General features: G+C 37.1%; 2 protein-coding genes across 4 annotated transcripts; both read left to right on the top strand.

The window, feature by feature from the left end:
- The first annotated feature begins 5019 nt into the window (after positions 1–5019).
- On the top strand, positions 5020–22359 carry LOC130737985 (uncharacterized). The gene is made up of 7 exons (XM_057589856.1): positions 5020–5895; positions 5997–6169; positions 15588–16632; positions 16919–17141; positions 17415–17538; positions 17626–18085; positions 22135–22359. Exons 1-7 carry the CDS (start codon positions 5058–5060, stop codon positions 22353–22355), a joined length of 3084 nt encoding a protein of 1027 aa, XP_057445839.1. The 5' UTR covers positions 5020–5057; the 3' UTR covers positions 22356–22359.
- Positions 18240–21627, top strand: LOC130737986 (uncharacterized). Of its 3 annotated transcripts, XR_009019070.1 has the most exons (7): positions 18244–18532; positions 18644–18736; positions 20017–20040; positions 20122–20215; positions 20314–20415; positions 20518–20823; positions 21346–21627. XR_009019070.1 is itself a non-coding variant. In XM_057589857.1 (4 exons), exons 2-4 carry the CDS (start codon positions 20350–20352, stop codon positions 21352–21354), a joined length of 381 nt encoding a protein of 126 aa, XP_057445840.1. In that variant the 5' UTR covers positions 20047–20215; positions 20314–20349; the 3' UTR covers positions 21355–21627. The 3 variants fall into 3 exon arrangements, 1 of the variants encoding a protein (XP_057445840.1); XR_009019069.1 differs by having other exon boundaries at positions 18240–18532; positions 18644–20040; XM_057589857.1 differs by lacking the exons at positions 18244–18532; positions 18644–18736; positions 20017–20040 and having other exon boundaries at positions 20047–20215.
- Positions 22360–22484: the final 125 nt, after the last annotated feature.

The raw sequence follows: 22484 nt of genomic DNA, 5'->3' as shown, positions 1-22484 counted from the left end.
ACACTTCAATTGAAGCCAAATTATAGTTGTTGCTGAACTCTTCAATTTGTTGGCGAAACAACTGCACTATCATGTAGTTTTGTACAATGGTTAATACCCAACATATTTTAATATTGAAAGAGTTTAATTCTCTGTAACAACTTATATTCAAAATTAAACTCTTTCTCCTTTATTCCTCAATTAATACTACGTGATTCACCTGAAATTACTCACCCTAACAAGATTTAAATAAGGAAGAAATTATATATAAATCACCAATATATTAACAACCCCATATCCGTTTGTTTCCTTTGAGGCTTTTTAATTATCTTTTTAACTCGGTTGGAGGTTTATAGAGCAAAAGCAATGCCTTTGGACATATTTTTTTAACAAATAATATATTGTTAGATTGTTCACAGACTCAGTTTCTATCTCTAAAAAAAATCTTCTCTTTCTCTCACTAGGATCCCCTAAATCAAAAACAGATTTTTTAGATTTTTCTGCATAAAAATAGAAACCCCGATAAGTTTGGAATATTAACATGAATTAGTTTCAAAATAGGAAATTTATATTTAATTTTGTATTAACTCTGTTATTAATATATTATATTTGGTATATAAAAAAAATTCCAAATATAAAAACTGATTTGCCACCCAATAATATATTGATTATGTTTTTTTTTTAAAACAAGATATTGAATAGTTGATTTAGTGATAATACCATTCAAAAAAAAATAGTAACAATGATAAAGACGTTCAAAAACTAATAATGATAAGGAAATTAAAAAAAAATCAAGTGATATCTATTTCAAACTTAAAAGCAACGACATCATGCCTTGGTCAACCTATTAAATACTTTCAATTTCAAACAAACATATTAAATACTTTCAAAAAAATTATTATAATATAATCAGGTTGATTTTGGTGAATGGTCAACATATTAAATTAATTACATTAAAATATTTAATTCAAAAAGCAAAAAATCAGGTTGTCTTCTCTAACGCGTTTTTCGTTCTTCAATCACGGTTCAAGCTTTTGCAGATACCTGATCATCTATGCAATTCTCCTTGATCTTAATTATTTCTCCACAAATCGGCTGCGAAACATACAAAACTTAAACAGGAGGTTGATGATCATCTTGAATGCTTGGTTTCGATTTTGATTTGGGCAATAATAGAAAGGACTGAAACCCTTGATTTTGTAAGATGGACTTTTGAAGGCAGTGCTTTGAAATTTAGCAAGACAGATAAGTTGGTTTTTAATTAGACATCCAAGAATCGTTAGTTTGCATTGATCTTATACAATTAATCTTGCTTCCATTACTGAGTTACTCTTTCATCAGTGCCATATTTTTTCCTCTATCTTAACTGCATTCCTGAATCATTAGCATTTTTCCTGAACTTCAAGTTATAAGTAGAGCCAATGGATAAGGAGCGGGCTAGACATGCGCGAATGAGAAGAATGATTATAATGAAAAACAATAGCAGCAATAGAAAAACCACTTCAATACAAGGTAGTGTTGAATTGAATAAAAATTGCTTTTTAGATTCAATAATGCAAGTTAATTTAACATTTTATTAAACATTTATTTGTTTTTCAGTTGATGAAAATACAGCACCGTTGCACATGGATCCGTTGTGAATCCCCTTGAATTACAATGATGAAGCTTTGAAACATACGGAGTTCCACCAGGGATCAAAGTCCATGAGGTCTCCACTGGCATCTTTGGATTCAGGTATGAGATCAAGTTAGTACAAACCTGAATAGCTTTATTTTATGGTTTGATCACATTAGTGATGAATAGAATATGAATATCTATAGTAACTCCATTCGAGGCTTCAACAACAATAAGTAGACAATTGGGTGCTCAATTCAAGAACTGCATATAATATATAATGATGATGATTTTGGGTATTCAAAGATGATTTGCCCTTTGTTTTTTTGAACTGATAATATGAGAAGGAAGTAGGCACAAGTATTGCTTTCAGGTGCAGTGAATTACCAATTGCATAATGACAAAATTCAACTTGCATAAGTCTGGTTTGAGTGTCATCTATTTCTATGAATTATAAAGTGACTTTGCCTTGGCCATGACATCTTGCAGGAGTACCCTTAATAGAAGGGTGCTTATTTGAATTGACTTTTGACTTTCTTTTCTTTCCTAAGTCCTTTGGGATAATTAGTTTGTAATGGTATCTACTATTAACTGGGGCTGTTAGGTAAGAAACACACGTTGGTTAGTAATTCCTCTTTTGAGGATCTGTATGCTATTCTAGTAATGCCACTTGACCCATCATGAATATAATGTTCATTTAATATTGCAAAAAAAAAAAACAATAAGTAGACAATCATCTTCATAGTGTACTTTGAGCATCAACACCTATAGTAGTGTGAATGATCAGATTCTTTTTCCTTTTCTTCATATGCCACATTTTGAGGAACATTTGCTGCATTTGAACATACTTCACTAAATTAATAAAGCTTGCCATATTGTGAAAAGTGTTGACATGATTTTAATTTTTTCTGCAGTGCAAAATATCATTGCAGGAGATTCATCTACTCAACAAAGTTCTTTATCAAACATTTAGACAAAGACAACTTATCAAAAAACAAGAAAAAGAAAAGGTTTGTTTTACGTCGACTTTTCATCATAAGAATAAAGGTAGTTTACTGCATGATTGAAAGATCCTATTATAATTGATTTAAGAGTCTAGATCAATTTTCAATTCTAAATCAAAATATGTGTTTGCTTTCCTTTTTCTACTATTATAATCTGCTTATTTAATATATCTCAAGGATAGAAACATGTTTAACTCCATTTTTATATGTCAAGGATAGAAGCATCTTAACCAGTTTAAAATTCCATAGTAGGAATTTGGCAACTTGCTTTTTTTATTGAGTTTCATTTTAGTAATCACTTCATACTTGAAAGCATGAGTCTTTGTTATCTCTAATCACTTTCAATTGAAACATAATTTTAACATTGCAGATCCATGTAGTGAAGTTTCACCATTGTTAGTATTGAACACTAATATTCAAATTCCTTCACCAGGAGTAAATAATGTTGGTTATTTTCCAGGTCTATAATCTTAACCCTACTTTTCTATATTCTTAATTGCTTCAGGAATCTTCATACATATTTTTCAATCCTTTTTAGGCCCTATTGGACAAAGAAATAATGTTTTTGCGACCTATAAGGCCCAAGCTGCGTCTTATGCAAGATTGAGAAGGAAAGCTATCATGAAGAACAAATCTGAAATGAATAATCACGCACTTGGTTGTATATTAATATTAGTTTTATCAACTAATCCAATATAAAAGTATGATATTTTTGATAACTTTGCGTTGTCACTGAGTTTGCAGGCGTTGATCAAGTTTTTTTAACTCCAGATGCATTTCCGAGCTTTTCCCAAATGCAATATGTGTATGCTAGCCCAACTCAAAATACACCGTGGACTGTATTAACCTATTGTTCTCCTTTAGGTAATTTATGCATTGTATTAAAATGTTTAAATTAAATGGTGAAATTGTTCTCCATAAATTATTCAACTTAATTTCAACAATTTTAATATGCTTGCACATGTAGGGATGCATACAGGAAGTAGTTCAAATCTGTCCAATACAGATAACGGTTCATCACATGGAGTTGGTAAAATAAACTTCATTTTTCAACATGGCCTAATATATGACATTTATGTCAATATCACTTTCACATTCTCAACCATTATTTTTAATTGTTCAGGATCATCTACACCACCTAAACAAAGTTCCATTTCAGATCAAAGTACCATACTTACATCATCAGTTGGAACTAGCACCTCACGTAGACATCAAAGGAAAAGTAGCTTGATAATACCTTCTACTATCATTGAACAAGTTTCAAGAAGGAGTTTTGGTAATGATTCAGAAGACATGGAGCAAGGTGAGACGAGTCCATTACCTGATAACCTCAAAAAATTATTCAACTTAATTTCAGCAATTTTAATATAGTTGCACATGTAGGTATGCATACAGGCAGTATTTCAAATCCGTCCAATTCAGATAATGGTTCATCGCATGGAGTTGGTAAACTAAACTTCATTTTCCAAATGGCCTAATAGATGACATTTATGTCAATATCAGTTTCACATTCTCAAAAAATATTATTTATTGTACAGGATCATCTACACAACCACAACAAAGTTCCATTTCAGATCAAAGTACCATACTCACATCATCAGTTGCTGCTAGCACCTCACGTAGACGTCAAAGGAAAAGTACCTTGAGAATTCCTTCTACTATTATTGAACAAGTTTCAAGAAGGAGTTTCGGCTTCAATTCAGAAGATATGGAGCAAGGTGAGACGAGTACATTACCTGATAACCAAACTACAGAAAGGCATTCACAATTGTATGCAAAGGCTGAAACGACAGGTAAACTTCTTACATTGTATGGTACTTTAATAATACCCTTTCATTGCAGTCAGCTAATTTTAAGAAAGTTTGGGCTGCAGAGGTGTTTTATTTGGGTGATGCATCTTATGTACGCTCTAATTGTCAATCTATTATGTGGTATGAAGAGAGGGCAGTTAAATCTGATCATAGCAAAATTCCAAAATTCAAGATTTGCTGCATGAAAGGAAAAATTACACTTCCATTCCTAAGAAAACCTCCTCAGCTACTATATAATTTGATGAATGAGATAGATGAAAGATACAAGAATTTCAAGGAGAATATCAGAGCGTACAACAGTTTATTTTCGTTCACTTCACTTGGAGGCAAGGTAGAATAAGGTATAAATGATGGAAATGGCCCTCCTCAGTTTATACTAAGTGGTCAAAATTATCATCGGATTGGAAGTCTGATACCTCCTGAAGGAGCTCCTCCTAAGTTTGCTCAACTCTATATATATGACACTCAGAATGAGTCTTCAAATAGAATGAAATATCAGGTATTTTGTGAATTATTTACAAATTTTTAAACAAAAACTATACCTTGAAGTTATGGTGGCTGATGCTAAATTCTTACTTTCATTTTTTACATCAGTTCAAGTACAAGGAAAAGTCCACTTGATCCTTCCTTAGTGAAGGACTTGACTGCAATGATTGACAAAGACAATGAATTGGCAAAGATGTTTCGAAGAGTTAGAGACTTTGTCGAGAGTGATGGTTCTTCAAATTTCTATCTCAAATTGTATCGTAACAGAACTGAGGTGGCAGCTTTTATTGTAGGTGGTCTAGACTCTGTGAATGAAGGTAGAGATATTATTGTCAAGGGTACCGATGGAGGTTTTCAACGACTTCCTGAAAAACACCCTTCTTACATTCCTCTTCAATATCCTTTATTATTTCCATATGGAGAAGATGGTTTTAAGGAAAATATACCACTACGAGAAGATCACATGCAAGACGATTCCCGAAAGAGATACAAAGTTGCAATCAGGGAATTTATTTCTTACCGGATCCAACAAAGGGACATAGAGCATGGGCATTTAGTGAGCACAGGTCGATTATTTCAGCAATTTATTGTAGACTGCTACACTATGATTGAATCAGATAGAATGTCTTTTTACAGAAATAATCAACAGAAGTTCCGTTCAAATATTTTTAAAGGCTTACAAGAAGTTGTAACTAGAGGAGATGTCCAACCCTCCTCTGCTGGAAAACGTATCATTTTACCTCCTTCCTTCACGGGTGGGATGCGATACATGTTCAACAATTGTCAAGATGCCATGGCTATTTGCAAAAGATTTGGGTATCCAGATTTATTTATAACCATGACCTGCAATGCAAACTGGAAAGAAATTCAGGATTTTGTAACTCCAAGAGGTCTCAGGGCAGATGACCGACCTGACATTGTGGCTAGAGTTTTCAAAATGAAGTTGAATGATTTGATGTCCAATTTGAAGAAAGGAAAAATATTTGGAGAAGTACAAGCAGGCAAGCATTTTTTTTTTCTTCTTTTTCTATGTTTTATTTTTTCATGTAATTTACTAATTGTTATGTTAATTACATACATCTTTCAAAACCTTTAACAGCAGGTACGTACACAATTGAGTTCCAAAAAAGAGGGCTTCCACATGCCCACATCTTAATATGGTTGCAAGGTGAAGGGAAGCTTAAAACAGGGGATGACATTGATAAGGTAATATCAGCTGAGTTACCGGATCCTGTGATATATCCTGCTTTGTCAACAGCAGTTTCAAATTATATGATGCATTGTAAGACCCAAGTTTTTAAGTTTTGGATAAGGGAATAAAATACAAGAGTTTATTGGATGAAATAAATTTATGAAAGAGAAGGTTCAGGAAAAGTCCAAGGATTATATCAAAACCGATAAAAGTTATAGCACGACTAACGTTCGCCTAATCTTAGGTCGAAGACCCTAGTGAATAGTTAATTTATACTTTAGGACACGATGGAAACTAATTCCAAAAAAACCTCAGAGAAATATTAGAATTTCTCTTATTCGTCTATAAACAAGTATTTCGACGCGAAACCCTGGAACGTACGAACGTCAAATTCCAATTCTCGGAAGTTTGCCGAAACGGAATCCCTGATAGTTCGAGAAACCTAAGATCGACGGACGATGAAGACTTTTTCTATTCGGAGCTTCAAATGAAGATTCCACCCGCGTTCGCCTATTTCTCTCGTTATTTCTAATCTTTCTTCAGAAGGAAGTTTTCTCATCCGAAATCCACTGCAAAAAGTAACTTATCGGGTAAAATAGTTTTACACCGACTTTGCGTTAGTCACCTAAAATACAAGGAAACCTCTGTTGAGTTTTGGAATTCTGTCGCCAAAACCTATCTTAGAACTCACGGAGAATGAAGCCGGAAAAATAGGAATCATTCTTATATTTTTATTTTAACTCTATGAGTTAAATCCTCCGGTATCTAAACTAATCTGTACCGGTTTACAAAATATCTTCTCGAAATATCTCCCTAAAATATCTATTCGTTCTTATCCAGTCTTTGATAAATATCTATTCATTCTTATCCAATCTTTGATAAATATCTATTCGTTCTTATCCAATCTTTGATAAATATCTATTCGTTCTTATCCAATTTCTGATAAATATCTATTCAACCTTATCCGATCCTTGATAAATATCTACTCATCCTTATCTAATCTCTACAAAATATCTTTACAAAATATCTTTACCAAAATATCTTCTCAAAAATATCTATCCATCCTTTGAAGGTGTGAAAAACGACTAGAAGGGGGGGGGGGGTTGAATAGCGTTTTCAATATAAAAACTTTCCCCTTAAGATTTAAAGTAAATCTTTTCGGTTTCTCTAAGATAGATGGTGCAGCGGATAAAGATAGAGAGAAGAGAAAAGCACACAAGTATTTTATCCTGGTTCACTTGATAAATCCCTCAAGCTAATCCAGTCCACCCGTTAAGGTGATTTCTTCCTTCTTAGAATGAAGGCAATCCACTAATCAGATAATTGTTACAACTGCACTTGAAACCTACAAGTGACTAACAATACACTGACTTAGCTATCACTAAGATTCACTCTCTTAGTCTTCTCTAGGATCCGATCAACCTTGATCTCCTAAAGGAATCACCACTAAGATTCACTCTCTTAGTCTTCTTAAGGATACTGACCTACCCGGTCCCTTAAGGAAAATCAAACAACTGTTTGAGGTTGGTGTTTACAAAGGTTTGCTTCTAAATAAGCTGAGTGTAAACTAAATAAGAACAGATGAAGAAAGTAGAGGCTTGAATCTTTTCTTGTATTGCAGCTCTTGATTTCTCTCACTCTTAGTCTTTCTTCTTTTCTTCAGCCTTTTATAGTCCAAGGTGCAAAGGATATTTCTGTTGAGAGAATATGACCGTTGGAGGGCATTTCTGGAACTTCCAGAACCTGCTGTGGCTGAACCTTGGTAGGTAGGCTTTTCAGAATAGTACACTGCTCTTGTACTTCTCGATAGAGACATTTTCCTTTAACCATTGACTTCTGATCAGAGTTATGCTTCGTGTTGGAACTTGTGAAGCTTGGTGATCAGAGTCAGAGGGATGCTTGGATCCTCTGACCTTCGTAACTTCTGCTTCTGGACCTTCAGAGCTTCTGAACCTTCAGAGCCTCTGGTCCCTCAGAGCTTCTGGTCTTCAGATCTTCTGATCCTCAGATCTTCTGATCCTCTGATCTTCTGATCCTCTGATCCTCAGATCCTCTGATCTTCAGATCCTCTGATCTTCTGATCTTCTGATCTTCTGATCTTCTGATCTTCAGAACTTCTGACGAATATATCTTCTGGTGTCAGAATCAGAACCTGTTTGTCAAAACACTCAAGACAAACATTAGAGTATCATAGTTGTTCATCCACAAATAAATACTTGTTATCATCAAAACATAGAGTTGTACCACATGACCAAATCTTGATCTTACAATCTCCCCCTTTTTGATGATGACAAAACCATGTATTTTGATGAACAACTCTAAACAAATAAACTGAATACACTCAGAGTATAAGGTATCAGAGTTAAAACTTATCCTGATGTGTATAGTTTATCTTGCTCCTTCTGAATCCAAGACTCGTGCTTGATTCTGAGCTAAGCTCCCCCTGAATCTAGTACTTAATATCAACGTTAGTAATATCTAGATTCTGAGCTAAATAATATAGGAGTTGTCAAGATACTATAAGTTCTCCCCCTTTTTGTCATAAGCAAAAAGAATGAAGGTGGAAAAAAAAAGTAAGAGCAAAAGACGAAATACTCCCCCTCAGAAGTAATACCAAGGGATACTTGGCTGCTGATTAGTATATCTTCTTATGAGAGCAGAAGTGTCAAAGTCCAGAGGTTCTGGTGACATCTCCATTCTGGAAAAAAAATTCCATCTTCAGATGCTTCAGAATGAGAAGCTATGAACCTACTCTTCTTCTGATGACGCAAGTCAGAAGTTGTAGTAGCATCTTCTGATGTCGTTGCTTCTGGTTTGACAAGTTCTGAGTCTTTGTTTCTATCTGAAACAGTCATGCTCATCTCTACAAGCTTTTTCAGCTAGCTTTGACTTGACCAAATCTTACTCTACTGATGCCTCCAAGATTAACTTCACCTTCAGGTTCAAGTTTTGGATCTTGGGACATATGTCTTTCTCCCGTCATGTGTTGCTTGCATCCACTGTCCAAGTTCCATGGTTGGAGTTTCGATGGACCTATTGAAGATATCTGCAACATATATAATCTTATCCCTAGGTACCCACTTTCTGGGTCCTTTCTTGTTAGTTAGCCCAGAAGTTCTGACAACTTTGGGTCTTTCAACAGGATAATATACAGGAATTTTTGCATGATATTTAGACATGGAGAAAGATCCCTTTATAAGAGGAGGTTTAGCAGCTTCAGCAGGTACAGGGTCAGGCAATATGGTACCAGAGGGAACAAAGCATTCATACAAAGATTTAGCTTTAGGCACAGAGGGCTCATTTCTAATTGGTTTAGAATACCCAATGCCACGCATTCCATTTCTGCTCACGCCATAGATCAATGAAGCCATCAAGCTTCTATCTACGCTTTTAGCCAGGAATCTTTGAAAAGATTTTTCATACTTAGATTCATGCTTACTATCAGAGGCATCGCAGGCAATAACTTCTTCTAACTTAGCAATTTGATTCTTAAGCACAGAGTTAGAATTAACTAAAGCATGGTTATCATTTTTCAAATCAGATATGATTTTCTCATGTTCAGAAGAAGTTTCAGAGGCAGCAGAGAAATTCTTTTTCAACCTTTTATGCTTAGTCAAGAGAGAGTTATATTTATCCATAATTTCAGACAAAGCATCTTTAAGTTCAGAAGTTGAGAAAGAATCAAATACCTCATTTTCATCGTCAGAGTCTGGATCTCCTTCTGATTCTGAGTCAGAGTCAACAGCATCCTTTGACTCTGCTCCTTTGTCTTTGACAATAGCCATGAGTCCTTGAACTTCACCATCAGAGTCAACATCCTCTGACTCTGATTCATCAAAAGTCACCATCAGACTTTTCTTTGGTTTGAAATGCTTCTTTAACTTTTTGTCCTTTGATGAGCCTTTGTATTTGCTCTGCCTGTGCTTCCAGATGCAGTTGAATTTTCTGGATATCAGAGTCAGCTCATCTTCATCAGAATCTTCTGATGCTTCTTCAGATTCTTCTGCTTCAGCTTGGAGAGCTTTTGACTTCTCAGATTTAGCCTTCTCAGAGCGCTTCAGCTCATGGCATTTCAGTATGCTGATGAGTTCTTCTAAACTCATATGCTCAACATCTCTTGTAAGCTCTATTGAAGTCACTAAAGGCATCCAGCTTTCAGGAAGACTTCTGATGACCCTTATGACATGATCTTTTGTAGTGTAGCTTTTGTTGAGAGGTCTTATTCCAGCTACGAGCAACTGAAATCTGGAAAACATATCCTCAATGGATTCGTCAGGTTCCATTTGGAAGGATTCATACTGCTTGATCAGAGACAACGCCTTTGTCTCTTTCACCTTTTTGTTTCCTTCATGTGTCATCTTTAAGGAATCAAATATGCCCTTGGCGGAATCACGATCAGTAATTTTCTCATATTCTTCATATGAAATGGCACTTTGCAGAATAGCTCTTGATCGGTGATGATCTCTGAACTCCTTCTTTTGATCTTCACTCATCTTCTCCCTTGGGATTTTTACACCATGTTCATCAACAGGAGGGGTGTAGCCATAAACAACAAAATCCCAAAGATCAGGATCAAAGCCAAGAAAGAAGCTTTTGATTCTATCTTTCCAAAAATCAAATCTCTGACCATCAAAGATAGGTGGTCTTGCACTGTATTGATATTTGCTTGTAGTAGTGGTGGAATCCATGAGTTTTTCACACTGGCCCGGATCTACTGAACACTGTTAAGTGTGGTAATCAGAACTTGCGCTCTGATACCAATTGAAGGTGTGAAAAACGACTAGAAGGGGGGGGGGTTGAATAGCGTTTTCAATATAAAAACTTTCCCCTTAAGATTTAAAGTAAATCTTTTCGGTTTCTCTAAGATAGATGGTGCAGCGGATAAAGATAGAGAGAAGAGAAAAGCACACAAGTATTTTATCCTGGTTCACTTGATAAATCCCTCAAGCTAATCCAGTCCACCCGTTAAGGTGATTTCTTCCTTCTTAGAATGAAGGCAATCCACTAATCAGATAATTGTTACAACTGCACTTGAAACCTACAAGTGACTAACAATACACTGACTTAGCTATCACTAAGATTCACTCTCTTAGTCTTCTCTAGGATCCGATCAACCTTGATCTCCTAAAGGAATCACCACTAAGATTCACTCTCTTAGTCTTCTTAAGGATACTGACCTACCCGGTCCCTTAAGGAAAATCAAACAACTGTTTGAGGTTGGTGTTTACAAAGGTTTGCTTCTAAATAAGCTGAGTGTAAACTAAATAAGAACAGATGAAGAAAGTAGAGGCTTGAATCTTTTCTTGTATTGCAGCTCTTGATTTCTCTCACTCTTAGTCTTTCTTCTTTTCTTCAGCCTTTTATAGTCCAAGGTGCAAAGGATATTTCTGTTGAGAGAATATGACCGTTGGAGGGCATTTCTGGAACTTCCAGAACCTGCTGTGGCTGAACCTTGGTAGGTAGGCTTTTCAGAATAGTACACTGCTCTTGTACTTCTCGATAGAGACATTTGCCTTTAACCATTGACTTCTGATCAGAGTTATGCTTCGTGTTGGAACTTGTGAAGCTTGGTGATCAGAGTCAGAGGGATGCTTGGATCCTCTGACCTTCGTAACTTCTGCTTCTGGACCTTCAGAGCTTCTGAACCTTCAGAGCCTCTGGTCCCTCAGAGCTTCTGGTCTTCAGATCTTCTGATCCTCAGATCTTCTGATCCTCTGATCTTCTGATCCTCTGATCCTCAGATCCTCTGATCTTCAGATCCTCTGATCTTCAGATCCTCTGATCCTCAGATCCTCTGATCTTCAGATCCTCTGATCTTCTGATCTTCTGATCTTCTGATCTTCTGATCTTCTGATCTTCAGAACTTCTGACGAATATATCTTCTGGTGTCAGAATCAGAACCTGTTTGTCAAAACACTCAAGACAAACATTAGAGTATCATAGTTGTTCATCCACAAATAAATACTTGTTATCATCAAAACATAGATTTGTACCACATGACCAAATCTTGATCTTACATCCTTATCCATCCACCAATGCATCCTTATCCAAACTTTGCAAAATATCTCCATTTCCTTCACTATATATAGGTTATAAGCTAGAAAATGAAAATTTTGCAAAACTCACCCATTTCTTTCCCCAAAACCGCGGCCAAGAGAGGAGAAGAGGAGGAAGTTGATCTTCGCGAATTCTTGCCCGTTTGCTTCACCGATCGTTGCTAATCGAAGACCCTGAGGTAGGTAAACTATATCTCTCTTCTGATCGTCGTTTCTGTCGACTTCTCCTAAGTCTTTATGTGTCCAAAGTTTTGAGGTTTTTGGAAAATTGTCCAAATAGCTTGATTTCTTTGTCTAAACATCTTCCCTACGTGCTCAGGAGCACTTCTGTCGGATTAGTTTTTTCGTAATGTCGCCGGAATTCCGCCGGAATCAATTCTTGCTTCAAATACCCATTTTTAAGCAAAGTCGCAACCTTTTAGCTTAGAACTCTCGACTTGGCTTAGTGCTAGTAGGATTAGTTGTCATAAACGTCGTTGTTGACATCTCCATCCAATTTGTTTTTCAAAAATCCAGTTTTGAAATTCCGAGTTTAAAATAATGACCAAACTACCCCTATGTCAGTTTTCGATCCGAAAATTTTTCCGAGCTTAGAACCGTCTTAGTTACGGCTTATGTTAACCTAGGAACCAAGTTTGATCGAAGAAAAATCGACCCTCCCAATTAGGAAGTGGCCGAGAGCTATATCAAGGGGGGGGGGAAGAATCCGATTTTTCGAAAACTTGTCTTAACGCGTTAGATTTTCGTACCACGAAGTTTGTAGTGTACCGTGTAACCCTAGGACTCTTTGATTTCTGAGTTTCTGACTCTTGGTGTTGATTTCTGTGAATTTTGCTTAAGGTTCTTTTGAGGAGGTTCCTGGAGAACCAGGAGAAGAGCGTGAAGGACACTTTGAGGAGGAAGCTGGAAGACCCACCGGTGAGGGCTACTCTCTGAATTACTAGATAATGCTTTAGGTGTCGACGAATTCGACTTGATTTATGTGTTATGCACTTAATTGCTAAATGTCTGAAATGATTTCTGAGGCTTCGGCCGATCTTGTTGAGTACTTGATGCCATGATATTGTGTACTAAATGATTCACATGTTATGTGCTAAATGGTTAATCTAGGATGTGTTGGAATATGTTGTTTATGTTTATTGATTGAGCTGATTTATTTATGTTACTCCACTTATATCTGTTATGCTTTAGAGTGAGGATAACGGGCATGTCATGCCGATTTTATTTTTGAGATTTTGGGAAAGTTTGATGGGACGGACCAAGGTTCGTACCCTATTATTGCTTTATGGATCGAGACCTTCTCAAAGGAAAATGAGCTTGAAAATGTTATTGGAAAAACCCCATTTGAATTCACGTAAGAACTTGGGTTGTTCTGTCCAAGGCAAGAAGGGCTTTTAATGAGGCATTGTGCCGGCCAGCTTACCTGGGAACTTCTCGGGCCATTACTTGGGTGATGATGGACCTTTTGCTTTGAGACCATCTCCAGGGAATCATTGGAATTATGGGATCTTTGAAACTAATAGGATTAGAGACGAAACTTAAACAATTTCATAATGAATCTCCATAATGTATTAAACAACCTCAAAACCCTTAATATAATGATAAAAGACTCAGACAATAGTTTAGGGCTTGAACATAAGTGTTTTGAAAATGAGAAGTGTCGGCAAATCCAAGATTAGGAGAAACTCATAAGTTTCCAAGTACATTCGTACTCTTTCGCTCGATGAGCAGTTTATTGTTTGGCTATCTAAAGTTTAGCCGGAGACTATAAGTTTCCAAGTACTTCGGTACCTTTTCGCTCGATGAGCAGTTTATTGATTGGCTATCTAAAGTTTAGCCGGGAACCATGAGTTCCCAAGTACATTCTTCTTCTTTTGATTAATTCATTTTATCGCAGAATCGACATTTGCCTTAGGGTAGGCTTTTTAGAGACATTAAGTTAGTTAGAACACGTGGCGACGTGTCGAGTGAGGTCGGAGACGTTGTTTGGCTAATCACTTGCATTCATGCACTCATTTTGAGGTTAATACACGGCGGATTACCGGACCTCGGTGGATTCCAAAATGGTCATAAGACCCGGATTTCCATATTTAGGACACTACGGTGGTCCTTAGTAGCAGACGGAATGGCAGACCTACGGGTTCACTGCTGATCTGACTACTTTTGTGTGGTGTAAGAGGCGCCCGAGCGGAATGGTCCCACTTTGGCCGGTGTTAGGGCTGACTCGATGGTGTCCATCCTTCTTCCGGAATGCATTTTGTCACCCAGCATTGCATTTCATGCAACATACATGCTGACTTAGTTGCTGAGTGTGATTGGTACCTGTTTATCCTACTTGAGGCATGCTAATTGTTATTATGATCTTTATATTCATTGTGATATATGCAACCCTAGGATGTTATCCCTAAACGTATAAGCCTGAGAGGCTAAATAATTATTACCCTATATATCTGGTTTTATTATTTATATAATTCTTTGGAGTTGACCCTCGCGTCTTCTGTGTGTGTTTGGGCGGACTACGCCATTGTCAGTTGAGTATGGCGGACTGGTACGAGACGGTCGTCCCTTCGGGGGGGACCAGGTTTGAGATGTTGGACCAAGACACCCCAAGCTCATGGGTGGTCGACCCCGCCGGCCACCGAGCTATCTATTCAGGGCGAATAATGGAGGATCGCATTGACCGGATGCCAAGCCTGACGCACGGAGTCTGGAGGCACTACACTATCAGCTTCAACTTGCCACCGGGTGTACACTGCGGACCTGGACTGGGAGTGCCACCACCACCGTCGCCTTCGGACGACGAGTACCCCTCGGAGGAGGTGCCTGTGGGAGGGACTTCTTCAGGCACTAGTTCACCCACTGTCGCGGCTGCTATAGACTTGGGATCGGGTGCAGAACCCGCTCGACCAGCTGTGGAGACCGATGCAGTCATCGACATAGTCGTCTTGGATTTAGATTCAGACGACGATCTTGGGGATGCATAGTTGGGATTAGTGTAGGAGTAGCGTCTTGGCCCTGATGTTCAGTCTTTCGTTTTGGGCAGGGTAGGTCCCCGACCTTTAGCTTTTCTTGTGGTTCTCTTTACGGAAATCACAGAGAGTTGGTTGGACTAGGGGGTCTTGTTTTAGGCCATCTGGGCTGACTTATTCTCATTTTGAGGGTTTGTGTTGCAGACACTTAACCTTTTCTTTTGGATTGTACCTTTTGCCTTCGGGCGTTACTCTATTTTGCTGTCCGTCACTGGAGGGTTACTCGTGACGTGGTTTACTACTTACAGCGGGGGCTGTAACTATTATTGTATATTAGTTTTGTTATCTTCTGTTGTCAAGCTCTATTTCTTTCAGTTTTAATTTTGTATTATCGAGAAAAAAAAAATATTCACGTTTTTCCGCATTAAGTATTTCTTTTGGTTACGAAAGTGACGCCACCGAAATCGGGGTGTTACATGCATGGTCCATGTGGATTTGCTAATATGAATTCTGCCTGTATGAAAAATGGAAAGTGTGAGAAATTTTTCCCAAAACAATTTCAGAACTCAACTACAATTGATGAGGAAGGCTATCCTAAATACAGGAGAAGAGATATTGGAGTTAGTGTTACAAAGAAAGACATTGTGATGGATAATAGGTATGTTGTACCTTATAATCCAGATCTCTTCATGAGGTATCAGGCCCATATCAACGTGGAGTACTGTAACAAGTCAAACTCCATAAAATATTTGTTTAAATATGTAAGCAAAGGTCCAGATAGAGTTTCTGTTGAAATTTCAAATAGAGATAAAGATTCAAATAAAGAAAAAGGTGTTGCTGAGATAAAGCAGTATTACGACTGCAGGTATTTGTCTCCCTGTGAAGCAGCGTGGAGAATATTTGGATTTTATATTCATGACAAGTGGCCTCCTGTTAATAGATTATCATTTCACCTTCCCAATGAGCAGTCTGTTACTTTCAAGGATCATGAATGGATTGACACTGTAGTTGAAAGGAACCAGGATATGGACACTGAGTTTACAGCGTGGTTCAAAGCAAATCAGGAATCCGAACTTGGGAAGGACCTAACATATGCAGAGTTTCCCCAAAGGTTTGTTTATGATGAAGACAAAAAAATATGGACTGTCCGAAAGAAAGGATTTTCAATTGGGAGGTTGAATTATATTCCCATGGGTACCGGAGAACTATTCTATATGCGGGTCCTTCTTACAATTCAAAAGGGATGTACAAGTTTTGACAGCATAAAAACTGTTAATGGGATACTATACCAGACCTACAAGGAAGCGTGCTACATCTTGGGATTGTTGAAAGATGATAGAGAATACATAGATGGAATAAAGGAGGCAAGTGATCTTGGGTCTGGACACCAATTAAGACGATTATTTGTCATGTTATTGTTAGTGAAAACCATCAGCAAACCAGATGTAGTGTGGGAAGCTACATGGAAATTGCTAGCAGACGGCATTTTATATCAAAGAAGGAGACTTCTTCAAATACCAGGTATGCAACTTAAGGAACTCATTTAAACCATATGAAATTAGTTTTTTATATAAGTAACTACTAATGTACATTTCTTCCAAAGTAATTTTATATTCGAATCTTATTTTTTCAGACTTGGAAATTAGTGATGATGACTTAAGAAACATGTGCCTGATAGAGATTGAAAAATTGCTCCAGAGTAACGGGAGATCTCTCAAGGATTTTGATTGTTTACCTTATCCTGAATCTTCCGATCTACATCTATTTGAAAATAGGTTCATAGTAGATGAACTTAACTACGATAGAGATGAGATGTCTGCCAAGTGCACAAATTTGCTAAATTTAATGACAGATGAACAAAAGCAGGTCTATAATCAGATATTGGAATCTGTTTTGTCTGACTGTGGTGGTTTTTTCTTTTCATATGGATACGGAGGAACAGGGAAAACATTTATTTGGAACGCATTGTCAGCATCTCTACGGTCCCGAGGATTGATTGTTCTGAATGTAGCTTCCAGTGGTATTGCTTCGTTATTACTACCAGGGGGGAGAACTGCTCATTCAAGATTGTGTGTTCCACTATAGGTGAATGATGTATCTACATGTAATATTAAACAAGGAAGCTTACGGGCAAATTTGCTTTTGCAGACTAAGTTGATTATATGGGATGAAGCGCCCATGTTGAACAAGTTTTGTTTTGAAGCCCTGGACAGAACATTGAGGGATTTGATGAGAGTACAGGATGAAAGCAACGCAGAAAAACCATTTGGTGGCAAAGTGGTAGTGCTTGGAGGTGACTTTAGGCAGATTCTGCCTGTTATCCCGAAAGGGTCAAGACAAAATATTGTTAAATCTACCATCAATTCATCTCAATTATGGAAGCACTGTAAGGTGTTGAAATTAACTGCAAATATGAGATTAAGAACTGCTGGATCCCCGGAACTTGCTGCCGATATAAACGCATTTGCTGATTGGATTCTTCAGATTGGCAATGGTGAATTTGAATCAAATGAGAGTGGAGAAGCTAATGTAGACATACCTACTGATCTGTTAGTTGAGCCAGGTGATAATCCTATTCATGATTTGGTTAATTTTGCATATCCAAATCTCTTGACTAACATGAAGGATTACAAGTTTTTTGAAGAAAGATGCATATTATGTCCGACTCTTGAATCAGTTCAGATGATGAATGATTTTATCCTGAACTTAATTCCTAGTGAACCAAAAGAGTACTTCAATTCAGATACAGCTTGCAGGTCTGATGCGGATTCAGAGATACACTCTGAGTGGTTTACTTCTGAGTTTTTAAATGATATAAAGTGCTCTGGAATTCCAAATCACAAGTTGAGTTTGAAGAATGGGGCTCCAATAATGTTATTGAGAAATATAGACCAGTCGGCTGGGTTATGCAATGGAACTCGCCTCATAATTAATGATCTTTTGCCGAATGTTATTGGTGCCACTGTGTTAACAGGAACCACTACACCAAAATAGCAACTTAGTGGCCAAAATTTAGCGGCGGTTGGGCCAACCGCCGTCGGTCCCTGTTAAAACTCACTATTTCGCGGTGGATGGCCAACCGTCGTCGCTCCTTTTTAAAAAACGCACTTTTTGCGGCGGTTGTCCGCTAACATTACTGCTAACATTACTCCTTATTATCGACGGTTCCCAAGGGCTGGCCCTAATTTCACTCAATCGATTTTCCAAATTCTAAACCCGCGAATGATTTTCAGTTCCCTCCAAGTATTTCATTCACGCTCTTGGCCCTAAATTCTAATCCTAGTTTTGACCCTAAATTAGTTCTCACAATCGCATTCCACTCACAATGAACACAACTCACCTTCATGCTCCTTCTTCCTCATCGTGAGGGCTCACCAAGCTCTGACCTGCTTCTCTTTCTCACATCTTGCTCACGGTTCTGGTATGTGTGTTCTCTTTCTCACATGTCTTGCATATCTTTCTCTCAAATTTGCTTAGATTTCTCTCACAGCATATATCCCTAACTCTCCTCTCTTTGAATTTGGGGAACAAGACCCACTCTAGTGATTCTGCTTTCTGATCTGCTCCTAACACGAAGGAGGAAAGACACTGACTCTCCCCTGGCTTGATTGTTCCACTTGAGAAGGTTAGGGTTTCTCCCATCTCTGTAATAGTTTTTTTTTTCCTATTTCTCTTTTACAAATTCATAGGCAATGTCTGATATATGAATATGCATATGGAGGCTCTGATATGTCTGATATATGAAAATTCATATTTCTGCAATGTATTTAAGGGGCTGGGTGGTTTCTTTGACATGTTATGTACTATGTGGCAATGCCTTTGTGGTATACAGGGCCAGGTATAGTAAGCTATGTATTGAAACATTGAAATAAACCTTTGCAAGTTGTTCTGAAATTGTTATTGTTATTGAGATCCCCACACAACTAGACAGAGGTGGTAGGGATCTATAGTAATAAGTTAGAGAAAAAAACAGCAAAGATAAATAAACACTAAAAGTACAAGTAAAAGAAAGTACAGCAAGCTAATCTAAGCTTAAATAGACACCAACGTGACAAGGGAACTTGGCCATTCATACACTCCCATCAACCAGTATATAAATTGGAGAACTTCCAACAGCCTAGGCACATATGACAGTGATAAAACGAAACAAGCAGGGCAGAAAAAAATGCTGCAATATACCAGAATTTTCTATTATCTATTATGCACAACTTGAGCTGTCTAAAATTTCAGAAACCAGCACCAAAATGCAGCAAACTTGTGGTCCTTTACTCTGATCACAGACAAGCAAGGATTAGGATAGGGTCCAGAGTGTATTCATAATTCTATCACAGCCTTGTTAGATTACACCTTACCCATTAAGGTTCTCTTTGATAATTCTAAGTTGTTTTTTTCTTCTATTTGTAAGTCCATAATGGCTTCATCCAAGCTGAGGTTTGGAAGACTCATAGGCAATGTCTGATATATGAATATGCATATGGAGGCTCTTAACTTTTGTGTATATTCTTGAATTTTCTGCAATGTATTTAAGGGGCTGGGTGGTTTCTTTGACATGTTATGTACACTATGTGACAATGCCTTTGTGCTATAATGACATGTTATGTACACTATGTGACATGATTACCATGTGAACTGCATTAAGAAGTGGTTATCTATGAAGAAACTATGTCCTATCTGCAAAGCTTCAGTTATGCCCGAGGATAAGATGAATAAATAAATAAATTATATTGTAGTATGATTAATCTCACTCTGTATATATATTTGGACATCCTTCAAAGTGGAGGAAACGGACTTGCTTTTAGAGAAGTTGAACAAGATTGCTACTGTGTTCATGTATTTATTTATGGCTTTGAATTCAATTACATGGAGCCTTGAAATTGCTGTGATCATTGGATACTTTTTGTGCAGCACAAGCTAAGTGATAAACAAAGGGTAAGAAGAATCCATTCATTTTTTTGAACTTATTCTTTCTTATTTTATGATTTTTTATCATTGTATTTGTTTATAATGTAGGAAATATCTGAAAAAAAATGCAGCAAATCGGGCTAAACAAGTGATCCCTCATACACTTGGATCAAAGTCACTAGCAAGAAAGAAAGATGAGCTGGTATGAAATTCTGATCCTTACTCAATTTGTTGGTATTTGAAATTTTCAGAAGCATGAATTAAATGTATGGTTATTGTCTATATGGTGCAAAAACTTAGGAGTTGCAAGATGGACGACCATATAGTAGAGCAGACATGTATCTTGTTTCTCATCAAAAGAATGATGGAACTTATGTTAATGATGAGGCTAGACTCAAATGTGTACGTATAGTTTATTATTAGTCATTTCGTATTGTCATTGGAAACTTAATCACTATGGCTGATTGGTACACTTCATATGTGTCTGTTCAACATTATATGCAGGACCAATTGCGCACTGCAATTGAAAATTGTTCTTCTGAGAATGAAGCCTTTGTTGATACTTTTGGGAAGGAACGTCCTGGATATGTACGTAGCATGGGACTTGGAGTAACACCAAGTCAGCTCACTATACCTAGCTTCAACAGGTCAACCCTTCAAAATGATGGTTTGATTGAAAAAATGCAATCTGAAATTGAATGTCTAAAGGAAAAAACTGCTGAAGTTGATGCTTTAAAAGCACAAGTTGCTGAGATGGATGTTTTGAAGGAACAACTTGCTTTCCTTATGCAAGTTCATAAAAAAAATGGGGTAAAGAATTTTATACTAAATTTGCTAAACATTTTTATTTTTATGTTATATGTGTATAAACTTGCTTAGGAAATAAATCTGAAGTGGTCACTATGTCTCTGCTGAGCAATATAATAGTACCTAGTTTCTTAATTGCACATGCATCATATCTGCACATAGTTACTGAAATAGAATATGTGGTCTTTGCATCCCCACTTGAACATATGAGCTATGAAGTTGGTGGATTTATTTTGGCAAAAGTTTTTCTGGACATGCAGTTTTTCTAAATGATTATTTGATTGATCTTGTTGAGGTATCAATGAGCAGACCCTTCAAGTCTGATAAATATGTTCTATTCTATTGAAATCCTTTTGTCTTTGTCTTTGAATTCTCCTCAATCATCACCACTTTCAGAATATGTAGGCTTTATTTTAAGTGGCTTTAACACCATAGAACATGTTTTTAATGAGTTACAAGGCATAAAACTTAAACACCAAAACTAGTATAGCTTTCACTTACCCTATAATTTCTTTTTAATTTCAGGTTTGTTAACTTGGAATCACCGAGAGAAACGAGGCCGTCTTCCTCCTCTAGTCATGTTTGAAGATCAAGGAACATCATCACAAAAGACTATTTAGATTTAGAAATTTTCATGTTAGACCATGTGTGGAAAATACCATTGTGTTTATTTCCTTTTGGTGAAACATGTTATGTGCACTTTGTGGAACATAACTTATATTTTGGATTTGTGTTTAGCACTCTTAGCTTCATTGTGAAAAATTGATGGATATATATATTTATGCAAGTATTTGGTGGTTGAATGGATTTTCTTTGCCACAACATTTTCCTTTTGTTAATTAATTTCCTATGCAACGGAAATTATAAAGCAGGTTAAAAAAAAAGGAAAAATAACGTTAATTTTCTCGAGTTTTACCGGCGGTTACAACCGCCGCTAGGTCTACAAAGAATAGATAACTTGTTTTATGTTACAGGCGGTTGGGACTGCCGCAACTTCCAAATTTACATCTGTTGAAGGAAGGTGCTTGGCGGCGGTTAAAACTGCCCCTAAATATTCAAGTTCTTTTGCGGCGGTTCGAACCGCCGTTAATCCTATCAATTAATAGCATTAAACCAGTTCTTTTGGTGACGGTTATAACCGCCGCAAACTATTTAACGACATATTGCGTGGCGGTTGACCCAACCGCCGGTAAATATGTCCGCGACGCTCAACTTGGCAGCGGATGGCCAACCGCCGGGAGTCATTTTTAGCGGCGGTTTTAACCGCCATCGGTCCTACTTTCAACCGCCGCTAAAACCCTGTTTTCTTGTAGTGAACTAATATTGGTGAAAAAATATTCATTGGAAGAATGAGTATGGTGCCTAATGACTCGGGCTACCCATTTAAATTTGAAAGACGACAATTCCCAATTTGTACCTGTTTTGCTATGACGATCAACAAAAGCCAGGGACAATCTTTATCACATGTTGGACTCTTCCTTCCTCGACCTGTTTTTACGCATGGGCAATTATATGTGGATCTCTCACGGGTGTAATCAAGAAAGGGTCTCAATTTTAATTCTAGATGAAGAACAGAAAGTAATGAATTGTACCAAGAATGTGGTGTACAAAGAAGTGTTTGCAAACATTTTCTAGCACTCTATACAGGTAAGATTTAATCTTCT

This window comes from Lotus japonicus, chromosome 2 (assembly GCF_012489685.1).
Source record: "Lotus japonicus ecotype B-129 chromosome 2, LjGifu_v1.2".
Lineage (NCBI taxonomy): Eukaryota > Viridiplantae > Streptophyta > Magnoliopsida > Fabales > Fabaceae > Lotus > Lotus japonicus.
Note: the sequence above shows the minus strand (reverse complement) of the source record. Positions and strands in the feature narration are given on the sequence as shown.

Excerpts from the sequence above, each read along its gene's own strand:
- LOC130737985 (XM_057589856.1), top strand. The coding sequence starts at position 5,058 with ATGATTGACAAAGACAATGAATTGGCAAAGATGTTTCGAAGAGTTAGA. Across the intron at positions 5,896-5,996 it reads ATTTGGAGAAGTACAAGCAG|GTACGTACACAATTGAGTTC; the intron begins GCAAGCATTTTT and ends CTTTAACAGCAG. Across the intron at positions 18,086-22,134 it reads TGGTGCCACTGTGTTAACAG|GAACTAATATTGGTGAAAAA; the intron begins GAACCACTACAC and ends TTTTCTTGTAGT.
- LOC130737986 (XM_057589857.1), top strand. The coding sequence starts at position 20,350 with ATGTATCTTGTTTCTCATCAAAAGAATGATGGAACTTATGTTAATGAT. Across the intron at positions 20,416-20,517 it reads ATGAGGCTAGACTCAAATGT|GACCAATTGCGCACTGCAAT; the intron begins GTACGTATAGTT and ends CATTATATGCAG.